The sequence below is a fragment of the Alexandromys fortis genome, unplaced genomic scaffold (genome assembly GCF_014885135.2).
Source record: "Alexandromys fortis isolate MF-2015 unplaced genomic scaffold, M_Fortis_MF-2015_v1.1 scaffold_394, whole genome shotgun sequence".
Lineage (NCBI taxonomy): Eukaryota > Metazoa > Chordata > Mammalia > Rodentia > Cricetidae > Alexandromys > Alexandromys fortis.
In genome coordinates this window covers 332,978-353,391 of record NW_026068271.1, presented here as the reverse complement: position 1 = coordinate 353,391, position 20,414 = coordinate 332,978, and the positions used below count along the sequence as shown (strand labels likewise).

The 20,414-nt window shown below is 51.2% G+C and overlaps 1 protein-coding gene across 1 annotated transcript; it reads left to right on the top strand.

The window, feature by feature from the left end:
* Positions 1-60: 60 nt before the first annotated feature.
* On the top strand, positions 61-18,813 carry Tgfb1 (transforming growth factor beta 1). The gene is made up of 7 exons (XM_050132010.1): positions 61-1,260; positions 4,754-4,914; positions 6,888-7,005; positions 9,513-9,590; positions 9,710-9,857; positions 17,829-17,982; positions 18,333-18,813. Exons 1-7 carry the CDS (start codon positions 906-908, stop codon positions 18,489-18,491), a joined length of 1,173 nt encoding a protein of 390 aa, XP_049987967.1. The 5' UTR covers positions 61-905; the 3' UTR covers positions 18,492-18,813.
* The last annotated feature ends 1,601 nt before the right edge of the window (positions 18,814-20,414 follow it).

The window sequence follows — 20,414 nt, the reverse complement described above, 5'->3', positions numbered from 1 at the left end:
CGGGGCGGCTTCAAAACCCCCCGCCGCCCCAGCCGGTCCCCGCCACCGCCGCCCTTCGTGCCCCAGGCCGTCCCCCTCCTCCTCCCGCCGCGGATCCTCCAGACAGCGAGGCCCCCGGCCGGGGCAGGGGGGACGCCCCTTCGGGGCACCCCCGGCTCTGAGCCGTCCGCGAAGCCACCTCCGCCCGAGCCGGCAAAAGAGCAGGCGAGGAGCCGTCCGAGGCCCCAGAATCTGAGTCTAGCCGCCGCAGCCACTGCGGGGAGGAGGGGGAGGAGGAGTGGGAGGAGGGACGAGCTGGTTGGGAGAAGAGGAAAAAAGTTTTGAGACTTTTCCGCTGCTACTACGAGCCGGAGACGCGGGGACCGCTTGGCGCTGCGCTGTCCCACAGAGGCAGAACCTAGGAACTCCAGACCGCCCTGCTCACCGTCGTGGACGTTTGCTCGCTACACGGCGTTCCTCAGACGCCCCTATCCCGGACCAGCCCTCGAGAGCCGCAAGCCCCGCCTCCCGCGAAGACTTCACCCCAAAACCGGGGCGCACCCCTTGCACGCCGCCCTTCCCCCAGCCTGCCTCCTGAGTCCCCCGCATCCCAGGACCCTCTCTCCCCCAGGAGGCTGATCTCCCTCAGATCTGCTGGCAGTAGCTCCCCTATTTAAGAACACTCACTTTTTGGTCCCAGAGAGAGCGTTCATCTCTTTTTTCCCCCCGGTGGCATACTGAGACATCCTGTGTCAGAGCCTCACCGTGACTTCTGCTGCTTTCTCCCTCAACCTCAAATTACTCAGGACTCTCTGCTACCTTTCCTTGGGAGACCCCCCCCCAAACCCTGCAGGGGCGGGGCCTCCGCATCCCACCTTTGCCCGGGGTTCGCGCTCTTCGCATTGCCGCGGGGCGCCGCCTCTCCCATGCCGCCCTCGGGGCTGCGGCTACTGCCGCTTCTGCTCCCGCTCCCGTGGCTTCTAGTGCTGACGCCCGGGAGGCCAGCCGCGGGACTCTCCACCTGCAAGACCATCGACATGGAGCTGGTGAAGCGGAAGCGCATCGAAGCCATCCGTGGTCAGATCCTGTCCAAACTACGGCTCGCCAGTCCCCCGAGCCAGGGGGAGGTGCCGCCCGGCCCGCTGCCCGAGGCCGTGCTTGCTTTGTACAACAGCACCCGCGACCGGGTAGCTGGCGAGAGCGCCGACCCGGAGCCGGAGCCCGAGGCGGACTACTACGCCAAAGAGGTCACCCGCGTGCTAATGGTGGATCGCGCCAACCGTGAGCTCGGAGGGGGCCAGGGAGCCGGGAGGGAGCCCGCAGGGGGCGCCGGAGTGCAGGGGTCACTGGGAGGAAATTACCGGCAGAGGAAATTGGCTGGAGGAAGGGGACTCCTGGGGGCTCCGGGAACGAATGCATGGGTACCCCAAAGAGGATTGCGCTTAGTCTCTACCCCAGGTGCCTGGTCTCGGAGAGGAAGGGACAGTAAGCAAAAGTGGACCTCTTCTAGAGGGGAGCAAGATCGTGGGGACAGTCTTTTTTAGAAAGAACATTTGGCAGATTTTGTTGTTTTAAGTTTCTTCTTACAGTGCTTAGAAACGCAGGGCTCATTGGGTTCCCTTTTCAGAAAGGTAGAGCCCGGCTCAGGAGAAGGGAAGGCGCCTAACATTTGGGAAAGGAGAGGCAGCGTGAACAGCTGACGCTAGATCGGGTCATGAGATGGAGAGAAGAGATTCAAGGACAAAAACTAGGGGATGAGGACCCTACAACTGCCAGATAAACTCTCAAGTAGATTCATCTCCAGAAGGGGCCAGGCGCACGCTGGATAGGGGGAGTTCGTGGAGTCACCGTGGGGTTCCAAGTGATAAGTTAACTAAAAAAGGGAAGCGAAGTTGTTGAGAGGAGTCTAAAGGGAGAGGAGCAGAGAGGGTGCGGAAAATGAGCCCGGAGGTGTCACGGGTGTTTTGCTTAGGGACGTAAAAGAGCGCGCTAGCGGGCAGGCGGAGCCCAGTAGAGGAAGCGAGCGAGTCCCCAAGAAATCTAGAATACCGGGTCATTGGAAAAGAGTTATAAAAGAGGGGAGACTGGCGTGGGAAGATGGCCCCGCGAGGTGGGCGGGCGGGTGGAGCAGGGACACCATGCCATCCAGGCGTGAGTGGTGAGCGCCCCTCGCCTGGGCGTGGAAGGGAGTGGCTGAGCCCCAGGAGTCGAGCCCTAGGGGAGCGGCTAAAAGTTGGGGGAGAGCCTGTCTGCAAAACCCAAAAGAGAAAACCGAGTCGGTAAGGGTGAGAAAGCTCCACGTGGGTGCCACGCGCGTGGGGAGGAGCCTGCGCTTCCTGAGAGAGTAAGAGGACCCCATAGAGCTGAATCCTGGTCTGCTGTACCCCCAGAGCCCCAGTTCCTCCTGGGGAGGCTGGGGAAAACCCAGCGTCCGGCCGCCTAGCCCTCCTCCCTTCCCTTTCCTTCCCGTGCCCGGGAGGGGGGAGGCGGGGGGGGGGGGATCGCGCGCGGAGCCTAGGGCGAGACGAGGCAGGTCCCGATCCCGCCCTCCGCCCTCCGTAGGCTGTTAGTCTCCCGCCCTCCTCACCCCAGCAGTGGGCGGGGATACTCACGGCCCCGCCCGGTCGGCACCCACGCGGGACCCAGGCACCTTGCATGACCCGGCAGCTTTAGGGGGCAGTAGTCCCTCCGGGTTGCACATTGCTGTACCCAGTTGTGGCTCCAGCCTAATGACACCCCTCTCTGACCACTACTTAATGTGACCCTTTCTCTCTCCCGAGTCTGTCCGTATTTCTTCTAATAGGCATATATATATATATATAGCTCTTCGGGCGTTTGCCTCCCCATTTCTCTCCCACGTACCTACTCATCTCTATATCAGTCCACCTCCCTCTGTGACACCCATAGTCCTTCCTGCCCCCCCTTCCCCTATCTGTTTCCCCCTGCTAAGATGCTACCCTTCCTTTGAGGTTTGCTGAGTAACAACTGAACCAAGAATAGGGCCACAAGGAAGAGGTGTCTTCTGCCCTTAATAGCTGTCTGGGACATTATCCCATCCTCGCTGCAGGAAGCCAAATGCAGTTGCCCTAGTTGATGCAGGAATTCAGGATCTTACCCCCACGCGCCCCCAACCCAAACATCCTCTAGCCTAGGACGCCCTCTGGTGAATGGGGCTCTCATCATTCGGTCGTTCTTACCTAGAAACGCTCTTCACTGCGAACTGTGCAGGAACTGGGCTAAAGCAGGAAGTAACTTTTGACCGATGATACATGGATAATAGTAACATCACACTGGCCAGAAAGTAACAAGAGTTTAGGGATTCAGATCACAGTCGGCCAGGCATAGTGGTCTGTGACTGTAATCCCAGCACAAGGGAGGTGATTATTTCAAGACCATCCTTGGAGCCTGGCGGTGGTGGTGAGAGGCAGAGGCAGGCAGATTTATGTGAGTTCGTGGCCAGCCTGGTCTACAAGAGCTAGTTCCAGGATAGGCACCAAAGCTACAGAGAAACCCTGTCTTGAAAAAAGAAAAAGTCCTTAGATACATAATGAGTTTTAGGATAGCCTAAGCTATGAGATCCTGTCTTCAGAAACAAAGTAAACAAAAAATCAGTCCCTGGAGCCAGGTGGCTTGCATCTTGCCATGTTGTGAAGTATCAATGTCTTTGTCTTTGTAAAGTGCTTTAAGTGATATCCTTACCATTTGCTGTATTTCCCTCACCCCTTTAGAAAAAAAAAAAACAGAAAATATGGTCTCAGTAAATACTTCCTCAAAATACTCCTGCCTCAGCTTCCTCCGTGCTGGTTGCAGACTTGCACAGGCTAACATACATGTTATTGATGTGTGTGTCAGATCTTTAGCTTTTGTCTCACATCTGTCTCATCTGCTCCTGTAATCCTGGAACTGGATGGTGTTTTACAGTTAAAGAGGAATTTGATCACCACAGGTTACACAGTGCTTTAGTTAGGACCATCTGGGTTTGGGCGTCAGAACTTAATGGTACCACTGTTTCTCCAAAGACTAAGGGGACACTGGCCCAGCGCTAGGGCACTTCCCTAGGGCCCACCACAAAAGGGCTGGAGGTGTGGTTCAGCAGCTAAGCTGCTAACCTAGAACCTGCCAGGGGAGGAGCTGTGGGTGTGGTTCAGTGCAGGAGCACCTGAGGCCAGCAGCTGAGAAGTAGTGGGGAGACTCTCTGATCCCCCAAACTATACCTGTGTCCCTTACACCACAACTTGGTTTTGTTTGGTTTGAGACATTAGCTCTCCTGCAGCCTGGGTGGGCCAGCCTTGGCAGCTGTATGCTTGACAGGTGATGCTTCATGGAATGGGCAGGACTTAGCAGAGAGGAAGCAAACCTAGACAAGGAGAAACCCTCCCCTACCCCAGGTCAGCCAGCTAAAATGATCAGTGGGGGCTGGAAGGGTGGCTCAGCGGAGAAGAGCATTGGCTCCTCTTCCAGAGGGTTGCCAGAATCCACATGGCAGCTCACAGCCAGTGAGCTTCGGTTCTAGGGGATTTTACATCCTCTTCCGGCCTCCACAGGCACCAAGCATGCACATTGTACACAGACACACACACACACACACACACACACACACACACACACACACAGCCAAAACACCCAGGTACACAGCATACAATGAAAAGTTGAAAATTAAAGTTATCAGGTGGACCGCCGACCTGGGACTCTCAGAGTCAGGGTTCATGGCTCAGAAGCCCTGTTCCTCCCATCCTTGTCATACACCTGATGTCGTCTCCTTCTTCTCATCTAGCAATCTATGAAAAAACCAAAGACATCCCACACAGTGTATATATGTTCTTCAATACGTCAGACATTCGGGAAGCAGTGCCTGAACCCCCACTGCTGTCCCGGGCAGAGCTGCGTCTGCAGAGACTCAAGTCAAGAGTGGAACAACACGTGGAACTCTACCAGGTGAGGCTTCGACCCTGAGAGGTGGGGCACAGGCCATCAGTGCCGAGGAGTGGCCAGGTGGCCCAGTTTGAAGGCTACAAAATCTACATAGCCATTCGTAGAGGATGGAGGACAGAATGTTGAATCCTCTGGTGTTTTTTAAAAACTCTTAGACTGCATGCTATTAGCTGAATTTTGCGGACTGAACTCCAAAAATGCAGAAAGAGCCAGGAGATTGATATCTGTGCTTGTATGTCTAGGATCAATCGGTGAGGGGCTGGGGTGTGGCTCAGTGGTAGAGCCCCTGCCTAGAATCCCCCAGTGAAGGGCTGGGGTGTGGCTCAGTGGTAGACTGATTGCTTAGCATGACTAAAGAAAACATTAGGTTCCACCCTCAGCACAGGAAAAAAAAATGAAGATTGAGGAAGGAAAGGAAGTTGGAGTCTTTAGGAGCACACGTTTGGAATCCCAGCTCTTAGAAGGTTGAGTCAGGAGATCAGGAGTCCGAGGCTGGGCTGGACTACATGAGACCCTATCTCAAGGGAAAAGTGGTAATTTCACTTAACTAAACTTGAAGTCGAAGGGCTGGAGAGATGGCTCAGCAGCTGGGAGCACCTATTGCTTTTGCAGAGGATCCTGGCTCAGTTCGCAGCACCCATGAGGTGACTCAAAAGCATTAACTCCAGTTCTCGGAGTCACGCAAGGTATGCATACACACAAGGAGACAAAACCCTTATAACACATAAAATAAAAAAAAATTGAAAACTTTAAACTGAGGGGCTGGGGTGTAAGTTGAATGGTAGCGTGTTTGCACAGCAAGCAGGAAGCCCCGGCTCAATCCCCAGCACTACGTAAATCAAGTGAGATGCTGCACACCTGCTGTCCCAGCACAGGGGAGATGGAAATGAGGTCAAAAACTCAGGTCTAGGGACTGGAGAGATGGCTCAGCAGTTAGGAGCACTGACTGCTCTTCCAGGGGACTTGGGTTCAATTCCCAGCACCTACATGACCACTCTCAACCATCTGTAACTCTAAGGTCTGACACCCTCACACACACATGCATGCAGGTGAAACACCAGTGCATCTAATGATGTATGTAGTCATACCTGGTGTCCCAGCTTCTTGGGACACAAAGGCAGGAGGATGTCCTGAACCCAAGCATTCAAATTCAGACCAAGAAATTAAGTGTTTCAAATGCTCTTCTGGTCTCTTAGGAGTCACTATTCCGGAGACAGGGTTTCTCTGGATAGCCCTGGCTGACCTGGAACTCATTCTGTAGACCAGACTGGTCATTCTGTAGACCAGACTGGCCTTGCACTCAGAGCTCTGCCCGCCTCCGCCTCCCTAGTGCTGGGATTAAGGGCACTGTGCCACCACTGTCTGGCCAAAAATAACATTTTTAAGCCTGGTTGTGGTGGTGCACACCTTTTATCTCAGCACACAGGAGGATCTCTGTTGAGTTCAAGGCCAGCCTGGTTTACAGTAGTTAACTCTAGAACAGCTAGGGCTACACAGAGAGACCAGGTATTTAAAAGAAAAAAAAAATCCACTGTTGGGAAGACCATTTTGGACATACACACAATAGTAATTATAAATAAAGTAATAAATAAACACATTAATGAGAAAATTACTGCTCTCAGAGGCAGTGTGCAAACTGCCGAACCGTCTTGCATTGTGGGCCATCCCAGCTGCCATGGCTGAGCATTCCACCATGAAAGAAACTGAGGCCCAGAAAGGGAAAGACATGCCAATGATGAGGTGCCTCATGGTGCCTTGACCACAGCTTGGACTGTTGTTTTTCCCCCATCTGCTTTCTGCTCTTGGGGGCTATTATGAGTGTGGAACCTGCAGGGCCCATAGTGTGATGTGACCAAAGCCAGTGTCTGGGGATTGTCTGGAAGCCACCTCATGGGGACAGGCAGGATAGGGTTACTATCAGGGTCTCTGAGGGTATGGTGACACCTGCCCACTCCTCTTTCTTTGTTTCCATTCAGAAATACAGCAACAATTCCTGGCGTTACCTTAGTAACCGACTGCTGTCCCCCACTGATACACCTGAGTGGTTGTCTTTTGACGTTACCACAGTCGTCCGACAGTGGCTGAGCCAAGGAGGTGAGGTTGCTTGTCTGTGCCCACCTTCGGCGGGGTCACCCATTGTTTGTCTTGGCATCACCGAGCCTAACATCCGTCACCACCACACACACCTGATACTGATGTCACAGAGTACCCTAGTTCAAAAGTACCCCACAGTTCTCACCGCTCGCTCGAAGAATCAGTGATTGGTTGTGATGACCTGGACTCCGTCAGTGAAGCTAGGGACACAGCAGCTACCCAAACAGCTCACCCGAACTCCTGGTCCTTTGGGTAGTTGAAGAAGAAACGACTTCAGCTAAGTGGTGGTGACTCGGGAGAGAGCTGGAGATGAACACTCAGGAGGTGTCTTGACTGTCTGTGTTCAAGGAGGGCTTCCTGGAGGAGGGGGCATGTGAGGTAATGTCCTTGAGATGAGCAGAAACAGTCAGGAAATGGAGATACAAGAGTAGCCTATACCAAGGCTCTTTGGCCAGGAGAGCCTGACATGTCGATCTGTCCAGGAGGGAATCGTCTTGTCCCGTCTATCCAGAGTACTTTCATCTGTCTTCCTCTCTCATCCTTAGATCCAATCAGTGCCACAGGTTTCTGTTGTGAGTGATCTGTGCTGGACGCTGTAGGTAGCATAGTCATAACCTGGGTCCTGCCATCACAAGGCCCACAGGGTCCTAGTCTGTGATGAGGAAGGCCAGAGCAGAGCCCTCCACAGAGGGGGCAGGACTGAGATGAGGGAAGCTCAGATTCAGAGAAACCCAAGGAAGTTTAGGACCTGGGTGGGCTTCCTGGATGAGAGTGCCTGTGGGGAGACTCATGGGATGTGTCCTTTAGCCAGATGCATGATGGGATTGAGCAGGCTGGCACCAGGAAGGGCTTTGAAACCGGTTGGACCAAAGTTGAGAAGTATCTCTTCTCTCTCCATTGATGCTGAGTCTGAAGCATACTGCAGGGCCCAGCACATAGCAGGAGCTTAGTATCATTTACGCATCCTCTCAAGAAACGTCTCCCACTACCGGGCTGTGGCGGCACTTGCCTTTAATCCCAACGTGGGAGGCAGAGGCAGGCAGGATCTCTGAGTTCAAGGCCAGTCGACAGAGTGCATTCCAGGATAGCCAGGGCTACACAGAAAAGAAATGTCTCCCCTGGGCCAGTGAGATGCTCAGCAGGTAAAGGTGTCTGCTGCCAAGCTTAATGGCCTCAGTTCCATCCCCAGGACCCTACAAGCTGACCTCTGACCTCCATGCACACCCTGGCACATGCATACCCTCCACAATAAATAAATAAAATGGGAAAAAATGGCCAAATGAGCGAGCAATTTAGTACCAAAAAACAACAACCAAAACAAAACAAAAAACCCTACCAGTGCAGGGTTGGAAAGCAGGCAGCTTAGGTTTACAGTACTGTGCCTTTGCCTGTGGCCCCCTGTGTGGTCTTGGTCAGGTCACTTCCTTTTTGTGTGCCTTCCTTTCTGGCCTGTAAGAGGGAGGTGTTTGAAGATTCAAGGGCATTCCTCAGAGTTTAGATTAGGACCCGGCACCTGTGTTAGGTGTGAACTCTTCTGCTTTACCAAAACTGCTCCTGACCCTGGGTCACAGTGGATGTTTGTGACTGAGGATCAGGTTTCGCAGAGCACAAAGAGAACGGACCCACAACAACGTGCATGGTGGTACACAGCCTACTAAACCCTGCACTTGGGAGCCGGAGTCAAGAGGACCCCCAGTGGAGTTCAAGGTCATTCTTAGCCATAGAGTGAGTTTGAGAATTTGAGGCCAGCCTGGGCTACAAATGAGAAAGAGGACCAGGGAGATGGTTCAGTGGGCAAGAGCTTTCACTTGCCAAGCAAGAGAGCCTGAGTTCGAATCCTCCGCACCCATGTGAAACCAGGCATAGCATATGTTCGTAACCCCAGCACTGTTAGGGGTGGAGTGTATGTGTGGAGACACACAACTCTGGCCAGCTAGCCTAGCCAAAGGAGCAGGCCCAAGTTCAGAGATCTGCCTCAAAGTGGTAAAGGAAGGAGCGGTTGAGGAGGCCACCGAACACCCAGCTGTGGTCTCTGCACGTACCACACACACAAACATGCCACATGTTATCATTTTCTATCTCCAAATATGTGTGCTGTGTGTATCACACACACACACACACACACACACACACTTTTTTTTTCTTTTTAAATGAAAGAAATGAAGGCAGGGGATGGGTCCCTCCCCTGAGCATGTTGTTCTGCTGAGAACAATGAAAGGCGGAAATAGTCAAGCAGAAATGTCAGAGCCTCTGCCTGCCAAGGAGAAAGTGAAGGGATGGCAGTGTGAGAGGGATGTGTCTCTTTTGGAGCCTCTGCTAGGAATTGACCTTTGAGCTGAGCCCTGAATAAGGGCGAGAAGGGGCCAGCCACTCAAAGACTAGGAGCAAGAGTGAAGTATGTGGGGTGACAACAGGAAGGAGCCCCGGGGGTTGGCAGCTTCCTGCCGGTAGGCCTCCTCCCTCAAGCTGGGTGAGTCATAACCTCAGATTCCTTCTCTCTCCCACAGACGTAATACAGGGCTTTCGCTTCAGCGCCCACTGCTCTTGTGACAGCAAAGATAACGTACTCAGCGTGGAAATCAACGGTGAGCCCGATGCCTGGTGTAGTCTGTGCGAGTGTGCCTGTTGAAATCATGTATCCTTGCTCACCCACGCATCCCTCTGAGTGTGTATGTCTTTCACCCCAACATCCAAACCTAAACAGGGATCAGTCCCAAACGTCGTGGTGACCTGGCCTCTATTCAGGACATGAACAGACCCTTCCTGCTCCTCATGGCCACCCCACTGGAGAGGGCCCAACACCTGCACAGCTCGAGGCACCGCAGAGCCCTGGATACCAACTACTGCTTCAGGTGAACTTCTCTGCCTTCCACTGAGGCTGCGCAGGACTGGGGCTTGACTGTAGTCTGTGGGACTGGTATGCCACCATTGATGCCTGGCTGGTGCTCTTAGCCTGAAGGGCTTGGGGACGAGTTCCTGGTTCTATAGGCAGCTGAGAGTCCTAGCATGTGGGGTATTTTCTTACTGGACTGGCAGGATGAGAGAATTCAGGAAGGCTGGCACAAGAGTTAGAAGTCTATGTTGGAAGGTTGTCTTGTTAGATTTTAAGTTCTAGCTAGGTAGATTTCTGCCCTGTGGAGATTCTAATGAAAGAAGATTTATTGTGAGCAGTTCAGTGCTGACCTCAGGAAAGCAGGAGTGTTGGGATCCTAGCTTTTGGGTTCCCAATCAAAAGTGGTCTGCTTCAGGTTCCCGTGTTCCTGCAGACTGTAGTCTTTGGTGTTGGCCACTGCCGAGTGGAATGGTGGGATCTGGTATAGGGATGTTAGCGCCAAGGTTGGAAGTAGGGAAAGCCGGGATGGGAGTCTCCTGAGGGTCAGCACCCTTGATCTTGCCTGAAGAAGTTGGGAGGTTGGACTTTCTGAGAGATAGGCTTAGGTGTTGGTGTGTTGGAATACGACACTGAAATACAGGACTCTGAGGAGACAAGATCTTCAAGAGTTGGAAAGTGGGGCTTCTGGAGTGCCCAGATTACTCTCAGGATGGCAAGCCGCTCCCCCTTTCTTTTTTCTTTTTCATTTTTTTTTTGTTTTTGTTTTTGTTTTTTTGAGACTGAGTTTTCTCTGTAACTTTGGTGCCTGTCCTGGAACTAGCTCTGTAGTTCAGGCTGGCCTCGAACTCATAGAGATCCGCCTGCCTCTGCCACCCGAGTGCTGGGATTAAAGGCATGCGCCACCACCACCCAGCTGGCAAGCTCTTTTTATTGGTTGTTTTTAAATTATATTGTGTGTGTATGAATGAGTGTGTGTGTGTGTGTGTGTGTGTGTGTGTGTGTGTGTGTAGGGGCATCCGTGTCACATGACACTTGTGTGAAGGTCAGAGGACAATCTTTGGAACTCAGTTCTCTCCTTCCACCATGTGTCCTTGAGGTAGAACTGAGGTGGTGGGGATCGGCAGCAAGCGCCTCTACTCCCCAAACCATCTTGGAGCCCTCCTTTGCTCTCTCCTATTAGAGGCAGGGCTTCGCTGTGTGTTCCAGGCTGGCCTCAGATTCACGTCTTTATCCCAGGCAGGCTTGAATTCTCTGGCTTGGAATTACAGGTGTGTACAGCCACCTGGTTCCAAAACGATGGACCCACACGAAGCTTCAATGCTGCAGATGTGAGGAAGTTGAAATGCTTGCTCCTCGAAGGTTGAAATCCAGGGTGGGAGTGTTGAGAGCAATGAGCTGACCTGGCCGTTCCCTGCTTGAGATTGCATGGTTGTGTTCCATGTCAGTCCCCGGCATCTTCAACACCTACTGCCATCAGCCTTCACATAGGAGCAGATAGAAGTTCTGACAGATTAATAATAATTAATCTTGACAATTAATTAACAGGTAGCTCTGTGAGCTCTGTTCCCCCACACTAGAGAGCAAACCTAGGAAATCATGAAAATCTCTCTCTGTCCCTCCCTCCCTCCCTCCCTGTCTCTCTATGCTCATATATATGTATATAGAGATAAATATATATACAGATACATATATACATTTGTTCTGCCTATGCCCGATGTCTATGTGGACCCTGGAAAACTCAAGTTTTCATGCACAGCAACCCCTTTCTTCACCCAGCCCTATCCCCAGCTGTGACAACCCATTGTGTACGAAAGAACACAGTGCCATTTAGGAAGGTTTGCCAGATAGAACAACCATGATCTGATGGGTACTGTAGCTGCCACTACCATGTTTCTCTGAAACAGAGGGCAGATGAACATTAAGCTGTACCACAGGTATGCACCCAGCAGAACACAGGTGGCGGAAACCTTGTCAGTTTCTTCAGCAAACACAGTACAAAGAATGGGGGGATATATCGTGAACAGCACTGGAAAAGAGGAGGAGAGGTAGAGAGAGGAGGGGGGAGAAAAAGAAAGGGAAAAGAGACGTACTGTATGGGACCTTTTGGGAACTGTGAACTTTGAGTAGTACTTGATTTTTAATAAGTTGCTTTTAAATTCTTATCTAGAATTTTATTGTTGTTGCTGCTTTTGTGTTTCTGAGGAGGGAACTCAGCACCTTATACATGATAGGGAAGTACTCTGCCACTGAGCCACGCCCCCAGCACCTCACTGGGGGATTCTAGGCAGGTGCTCTGTTGCTGAGCCACACTCCAGCCCCTCACTGGGGGATTCTAGGCAGGGGCTCTACCACTGAGCCACATCCCAGCCCCTCACTGGGGATTCTAGGCAGGGGCTCTACCACTAAGCCACACCTCAGCCCTTCACTGGGGGATTCTAGGCAGGTGCTCTGTTGCTGAGCCACACCCCAGCCCCTCACTGGGGGATTCTAGGCAGAGCTAGAGCCACTGAGCATATTGATTTGTACTTTTGACTCAGGTTAACATTTTAAAATATTCTACAAAAGCCAAATAAACAAATGAAAAGAATACAGGGGCAGAATGGAAGTCGGCTACTGTTGACACAATTGTGAGGATGGGAACTGTTAAAGAATCCATAATCCAGGGGCGGGAGAGATGGCTCAGTGGTGAAGAGCATTGCCTGCTCTTCCAAAGGTCCTGAGTTCAATTCCCAGCAACCACATGGTGGCTCACAACCATCTGTAAAGAGGTCTGGCACCCTCTTCTGGCCTTCAGGCATACAGACAGAATATTGTATACATAATAAATAAATAAATATTTAAAAAAAAAAGAATCCATAATCCAACTGGGCAGTGGTGGCACATTGCCTTTAATCCCAGTATTTGGGAGGCAGAGGCAAATAGATCTCTGTGAGTTCGAGGCCAGCGTGGTCTACAGAGTGAGTTCATGGATAGCTAGGGCTACGCAGAGAAACCCTGACTCGAAAAGACAAGAAAAAAAATCCATAATTCAGAAGTCCAAACTCTAGGTAGCTGGCCACGGTGGACACAAGTATAACAATAGCACTGGGGAAGTGGAGACAGCAGAGTCGGGGTTCCAAGTCATTGGTAGTTATCTAGTGTGCTCGGGGCAGGCTCGACTACGTTAGACCCTGCATCAAAAAGGACAGGGCATCTGGAGAGCTGGTTCAGCAGTTAAGAGCCTGAGGACCCACATTCAGCTCTCATCATCCACATGGTGACTCATAACGATCCCTAACTTCAGTCCCAGGGAATCTAATTCCTTCTTCTGGCCTCTGTGGGCACTGTACATATGGGGTGCACACATATCCGTGCAGGAAAACACTCATATGTGTAAAAACGTTCTTACATAGCCAGGCTTGGTGCCGCACATCTCTAATCCCACACTCAGCAGGCAGAGATAGGGTGTTCATTTGAGTTTGAGGCCAGCCTGGTCTACATGGAAAATGTCAGGATGCCATGTGGAGAGCCTGTCTCATAAAATATGAATAATAATAACATTAAAATAAATGGGGGTTGCAGGAGGAGGGTACTTAACTTCGATAAAGTCTGTGTAAATATCCCATATCCCCAAAACGTTGTCCAATCTGAAAGGCTTCTTCTGGTCGAGTGTTCAGTTCACACTGTAACAGTCTACAGACTGGCGAGGGATTGTGCGACGCCTAGGACTGCCCTCCAGGAAGTCCCAGTGTGTCATGGTCACCAGGAGAGCTGTTGTCCTTCAGCCCAGCACCCGTGGTTCAGCAGGAATGCACAGGTTGAGCCCACAGGGACCTCAGTGTTGAGTGTTGCTGTGGATTCTGTGACTCTTGTCCTGGGGTTCGCTCGTGGTCACCTCCCTTTTAGCCACATTTACCTGTGTGTCTCTTCCCGGAATTTGTCCCTGTGGAACACTTATGTATATCCTCGGATGCTTTATTTTTCATTGTTTGAAATAAGGTCTCCCTATGTAGCCCTGTCTGGCTTGAAACTTCCTGCATGGACCAGGCTGGCTTCAGACTGTCAGAGACCCTTGCATTTCTGCTGCTCACTACTGGGATTATGGTTGTGCACAGCCATGCCTGCCCAGGGTACATATTCTTTTGTAGTAGGCCAAATTTTAGTGGATTTTGTTTGTTTTGTTTTCTGAGACAGGGTTTCTCTGTGTAGTCTTGGCTGTCCTTGAACTCGCTTTGTAGACCAAGTTGGCCTCGAACTCACAGAGATCTGCCTGCCTCTACCTCGTGAGTGCTGGAATTGTACACTGTCACTGCCTGGGCAAAATTTTTGTTTTTATTTACTTTATTTTTGTGACTTTATTTTACATGCATGGATGTTTTGTCTGCATGGATGTATGTTCACTGCATGTATTCATGGTGCCCACAGGGGCCAGAAGAGGGCGCTGCATCCTCTGGAGCTGGAGTTACAGATGGTTGTGAGCCTCCAAGTGGGAGCTAGTAATTGAACCCAGGTCCTCTGTAATAACAGTCGCTGCGCTTAACCATTGAGCCATCTCCCAGTCCCTTTCCCACATTTTAGAATTAATTTTCAGGTGTCATGAAGCCTGCATTTTCCTTCTTTGAGTTATTTTATTCTGATTCTAAAAACAGTCACCAGCTCTTGCTGAGAATTTGGAAAATCCAGAAAGCCATTGCACTCCTGGGCATAAAAACCCACTGTCCGCATTTTAATACATGTTCTGCTACCAGTTTTATTTGTGATGGAGTTTAAATTATACTATACCTGTATCTTTACATGATACATGCCATTACACAGATGCTAAAGTGTTCTTGCTGGTCAGCCTGGGCTACATGAAGTCTGAGCCAACCTAGGCTACATGATATGATCTTGTTTTAACTATCCTCCCTCTTTTGGGGATCATGCAGAATGATGTGGTAATTGCCTGTAATCTAAGAATTTGGGAGGTTAAGGCAGGATTATAAGGAGTTCAAGGCTAGCCTGGTGTACATCACAAAACCCAGTCTGAAGAATGAAAGACTGCCCAGCACTCAGGAGACAGAGACGGGTGGGTCTCTGGAGTTTGAGGCCGGCTTGGTGTACATAGTGAGTTCCAGGACAGCCAGGGTTACATAGAAAGTCTCTCTTTCAAAAAATAGTAGTAATATTTATTAGCCAACTTATGTACCCAGCATTTGCTTAACATCTATAGTTTAAGAGACACTTTCCCAGCCAGGTGGTGGTGGCACACACCAGCCTGGTCTGCAGAACTAGTACTAGACAACCAAGGCTACACAGAAGAAACCTCGTCTCAGGAAAAAAAGAGAGAGAGAGAAAGACGGTTCCCTATGATGAGAGGCAGACAGACAATCATTGTTAAAAAACAATGCTGAAAAATTCTGGGAAGGAAAACAAGTCTGGTGAAGAGGCCAGGTTAGAAGCCAGGCCAGAAAGAGTGACTATCATAAGCCAAGTGCGGAGGCATGCACTTGTGATCCCAGCACTTGAGAGGCAAAGGCAAGAGGATCAGGAGTTCAGGGTCAGCTCTGGCTACAAAGGGACTTATAGTCCAGTCTTGACTATGTGAAAACCTGTCTCAAAAAAGACAAACAAAAGAAATATTGGGAATCCTGGTGGTGGTGGTGGTGCATACCTTTAATCCCCAGCACTCAGGAGCCAGAGGCAGGGGTTTCTAAATTTGAGGCTGGCCTGGTCTACTGTGTGAGTTTCAGGACAGCAAGGGCTATCCAGAGAAACCCTATCTTAGAAGAAAGAGAGAGAGAGAGAGAGAGAGAGAGAGAGAGGAGAAGGAGAGGAGGGATATCAATAATTTGTGACTATTTAATTTTCCTATTCTGATTAAGATTGTTTTATGATGGAAATTTCAGATGTAGACAGAAGCAACAGAGGTAACATAATCTTCCAGCTTCCAACATTATCATGATTTTTGACCCACTTCAAATCTGGACAGTTTGGGGCTGGAGAGATTGCTCAGCAGTTAAGAGCACTGGCTCTTCTTCCAGAGGACCTGGGTTCAGTTCTTGGCACCCCACACAGTCACTTACAAGGATAACATCTATATCTCCAGTTCCAGGGGACCTGGGGCCCTCTTCTGGCCTCCTTGAGAATTATACACACATGGTTCACATAAACTTACACCGGCACACACATACACTAATAAAAATGAATTCATAAATCTTTAAAATATAGAAAAAGTTGGATGTGGTGGCACACATGCCTTTAATCCCACCACTTGGGAGGCAGAAGCAGATGCATCCCTGAATTTGAGGCCATGCTGGTGTTCAGAGCGAATCTGGTGACAGCCAGGGCTACGCAGAGAAACCCAACTCAAAACAAACAACACCAAAGACCATACAGAAATTCATATTTTCTTGCAATAGTCATAGCATTAAATCCCCAGGATTGAACTGAACAGTGGTTTCGATGGACACTCTGGATGGTGGTGAGCAAGGCCTATCAAAGAGGGCTGTGTTGATTTGTGTAACTGATACTCACCGAACATCCGTTGCATGCCAGGCACTATTTCAGGATTTAAGTCTCCCTGGTGATTGACAGTTGAGCTGCGGTGGAAACACAAGTCATTATATATTTGTTTGTTTGTTTGTTTTCAGGCAGGGTCTCGCCCTGTGGCTGTAACTGGCCTAGGACTTCCAGAGATTCCCTCCTGTCTCTAGGGTAGGATTAAAGGCACGCACCACCATGCACGGGTTTATTTTCACGTTTTATTATTTTATTTTATGTGAGTGCACACAAGTACCATGGTGCACCCGAGGAGGGCAGAGGACCACTTTATGGAACCTATTCTCTCCTTCCATGTTCATGTGGGTTTGGGGAATCACGCTCAAGGTTTTCAAGGCAGTCTTCTCTTATCTGCATCCTGTCAACACTGAGCCAAACTTAAATGAAGCAGAGGAGGAAGGCAGAGTGGGCATAGCTGCAAAGAACAAGCTAGGCAGACAGCATGTGCCAAGGCCCTGAGGTGTGACCGACTGTGTTTTGACTTTTTGAGACACAGTCTCACATAGCTGACGCTAACCTCAAATTTGCTATGTATCCAAAGAGGACCTTGCCTCTCAAGCGCCGGGATTGTAAGTGTGTGTTCCCACGCTGGCTAGGCCTGTGTCTGGGGACTAGAGAGGAAGCCTGCTTGGCTGATGACTTGGGTGAGAGGAGACGGAGGGAAGCCAGTTCTGGAGCACCTGTGACTCATGGTGATAACTTAGGCCTTTGCTATAAATGGGACAGAGCCACGTCTGGGACAGAAGAGTGAGGTGACAAGCTGTGGCGAGTGAAGGCCTCCGAAGGCAGCGGCCTGTTGTGTTTGTGCCATCCGGCGTCACGGCCTCACAGAGTAGTGGTTCGGTAAACATTGGTTGTACAAATAGGACATGTCAGCGCACATGGGGCCCTGGGATTACACTTCTGTGCTCCGAGTGTAGATGTGACGTGATTTATGACGTCCTCCCATGTGCGTGCTCTTGGGGTTTCTTAGTGCCTGTTGTGAGCCCTGCGATATTTATTAAAGTTGGGAAGGGCTTCCGCAGCAGCCTGGATGGTTGCTCTCTGTATTGCTGTCATCACCGGGATCCTGGGGAGGCTGAGCTGAGGGCAGCCTAGGGTGCAGCACATGGACAGGCTGGAGAGGCAGCGTGACTCTCCCTGCTCTCTTCTTCTTCTTCTTCTTCTTCTTCTTCTTCTTCTTCTTCTTCTTCTTCTTCTTCTTCTTCTTCTTCTTCTTCTTCTTCTCCTTCTCCTTCTCCTTCTCCTTCTCCTTCTCCTTCTCCTTCTCCTTCTCCTTTTTCTTTTTTGTTTTTTTGAGACAGAATTTCTCGGTAGCTTTGGAGCCTGTCCTAGAACTCGCTCTTGTAGACCAGGCTGGTCTCGAACTCACAGAGATCCGCCTGCCTCTGCCTCCTGAGTGCTGGGATTAAAGGTGTGCGCCACCACCGCCCGGCCTGTCCCTGCTCTTGACTTGCATTCCTCCTGCCCACAGCTCCACCGAGAAGAACTGCTGTGTGCGACAGCTGTACATTGACTTTCGGAAGGACCTGGGCTGGAAGTGGATCCATGAGCCCAAGGGCTACCATGCCAACTTCTGTCTGGGGCCCTGTCCCTACATTTGGAGCCTGGACACACAGTACAGCAAGGTGGGTCTGGCTCATGATACAGGATGGAGCAAAGGCTGGAGTGGTAGGGAGAGAAAGAGATTGGACCAGTGTGGGTCGGCAGAATAGGGTGAAAGAGAAACAAACAAGACAGAAATAGGGAGAGGCAGGGATGGGGACCGATGACAGATAAGAGAGACAAAGAGATGAAGCAATGGGAAGAGAAAAATGGGAGAGACAGATAAAAATAGACAGATTGGGAAAGACAGGGAGACAGATGGAAGTTGGGGAGAGACACAGATGGGGAGACTCAGAGATGAGAGACACAGAAATGTAGAGATACTAATGGGGAGAATCTGTGGACCCTGATCATGACCCTGGCCCGCCCGCAGGTTCTTGCTCTCTACAACCAACACAATCCGGGTGCTTCGGCGTCACCGTGCTGTGTGCCACAGGCGCTGGAGCCGCTGCCCATCGTGTACTACGTGGGTCGCAAGCCCAAGGTGGAGCAGCTGTCCAACATGATTGTGCGCTCCTGCAAGTGCAGCTGAGGTCCCGCCCCGCCCCGCCCCGCCCCTCCCGGCAGGCCCGGCCCCGCCCCCCGCCCCGCCCGCAGCGCTCGGGGCCGTATTTAAGGACACCTGCACCCCTGCTAAGCCCACCATTAATGGGGGTGTCCATTAAAGGTGAGAGAGGACTGGTAGTCTCCGTGTCATTGGGCACCCGATTGCGTCTCCCTCCTTACTGAGGCTCCTGCGCATCGTCCCACCACCCAGTGCCGCTGCCTCCAGCTCTTAACAAAAACCCCAGGGTTCCAAGTGGGCAATGCCGGCGCCCAGAGGGAAACTATTATAAACTAGACTCGGGGATCGAGTTCGGTTGGCGCTGTTCACAGTGTCTTATACCTCGGACCATTCGCTGAGACAATCCTGGAGAACCTGAGTTCCTGCAGTTGCCTGGGATAGGGTGAAGAAGTGTTAAAAACGCTGGTTTGATGGGTTGTGGTGGTCCACATGACGAGGCATGTGGCAGGGGAATCTTTGAGTTTGAGACTAGCCAGGGCTCTGTGGTGAGATTCTGTCTCTAGAGGCAAACTACTGGTTCAAAGTGGGGCGTGTGGTACCTGAAATGCCAGCACCAGGAAGGCAGGAGGACCTGGGCTCTCAGACTGCATGTCAACAAAATTCAGAGGGTGGTGGTGGTGGTGACTATGTGGCAGTGTGCAAAGACACTTTTGGGGGAGAGACAGCTCCCAGGAGGAAGTGGTATTTGAGACTTGAAGGAATTTAGGGGAGACATGGGGGTACATTCTTGGAAGACCAGAAGTGACAACCATTTTAGGGTGTGCCACCAAGTGAGGAAAGAGACCTTTGGTGACCAGAGGAGAACAAGGGAAAGGTGTTAGGTGCTGAGTCAGACTTGAGCCAGCGCGAGCCAGCGGGTGACAGTTCTCCTACACCTCAGGTGTGTGGCTGTCCTCCCTGGTTCACAGCAGGCTTCCCATGGCCTACGGGAGCAGGGGTTGGCAGACTTTGGCCCAAAGCCCACCTCAGCCTACAGCCTGTTTCTGTAAATAAGTTCTGCTGGCCCATAGCCACACTCGCTCCTTCCTCCACAAACTGTCTGCAGCCATGTAGCCGCCTCTGTAGCATCGCCCAGTGTACACAGGGCCAAAAATACCACCTGGTTCCTCAGAAAAAGTTTTCTGGGATCGGTGTGGTGATACATGCCTGTAGATTTGGCAGGAGGCAGAGGCAGGAGGATCACTGCAAGTTCAAAGCCAACCAGAGTGAGATCATATGGAGAGTCTTGACTCAATATTTCCCATTCTCTCCAAAAGCTTGTCTTTTTTGGTGGGGACTGTTTGCTTTTTACAGATCGAAGTCCCAACCTGCAGGAGCCCTTATTTTTTTTTTAAAGCCATAGAGCTAGTGAGTGGCAGAGCTGGGATTTGAACCCATGGTCTACACATGTACCTGAGACTGCTTTCTTGATCATACCAAGAATAAAGGACCTCAAAAGAACTTGGGGGACATGGAAGCGTGAGCATTACCAGATGATCTAAGATACTGAATTCAGGGGCTCAGTTTCTGGTAAGTCATTGAGAGTAAACTTGAGGGGGGAGGCATGTGGTGTGAGCATAACCTTGGGAAAATTATCTAGGCAAGAAATAGCCGTGGCCTGGGCCCTGTGCTGTCTCGTCCCTTCCTGTCTGCTGCGGTGAGCTTTGTGAGCTCTTCCTGCTTCCTCTTTCCCCATCTACTCTCCTCCTTTCACTGCCCCTACCCTCTGCCTTTCTCAGGCCTCCAGGACTCCTGGGCTTGCTTTTCACTCAGGGAATGTCCAGGAGGGGGGTGGATGGAGGGCAGAGCCTTTGCTCTGAAGCTGACAGTCCTGAGACTGGGTAAGTCGGCCCTAGGCCTCCTGGCCTCTGCCCATTCCGGGTCTGAGAGCCTCAAGAACCAGGTTGGACT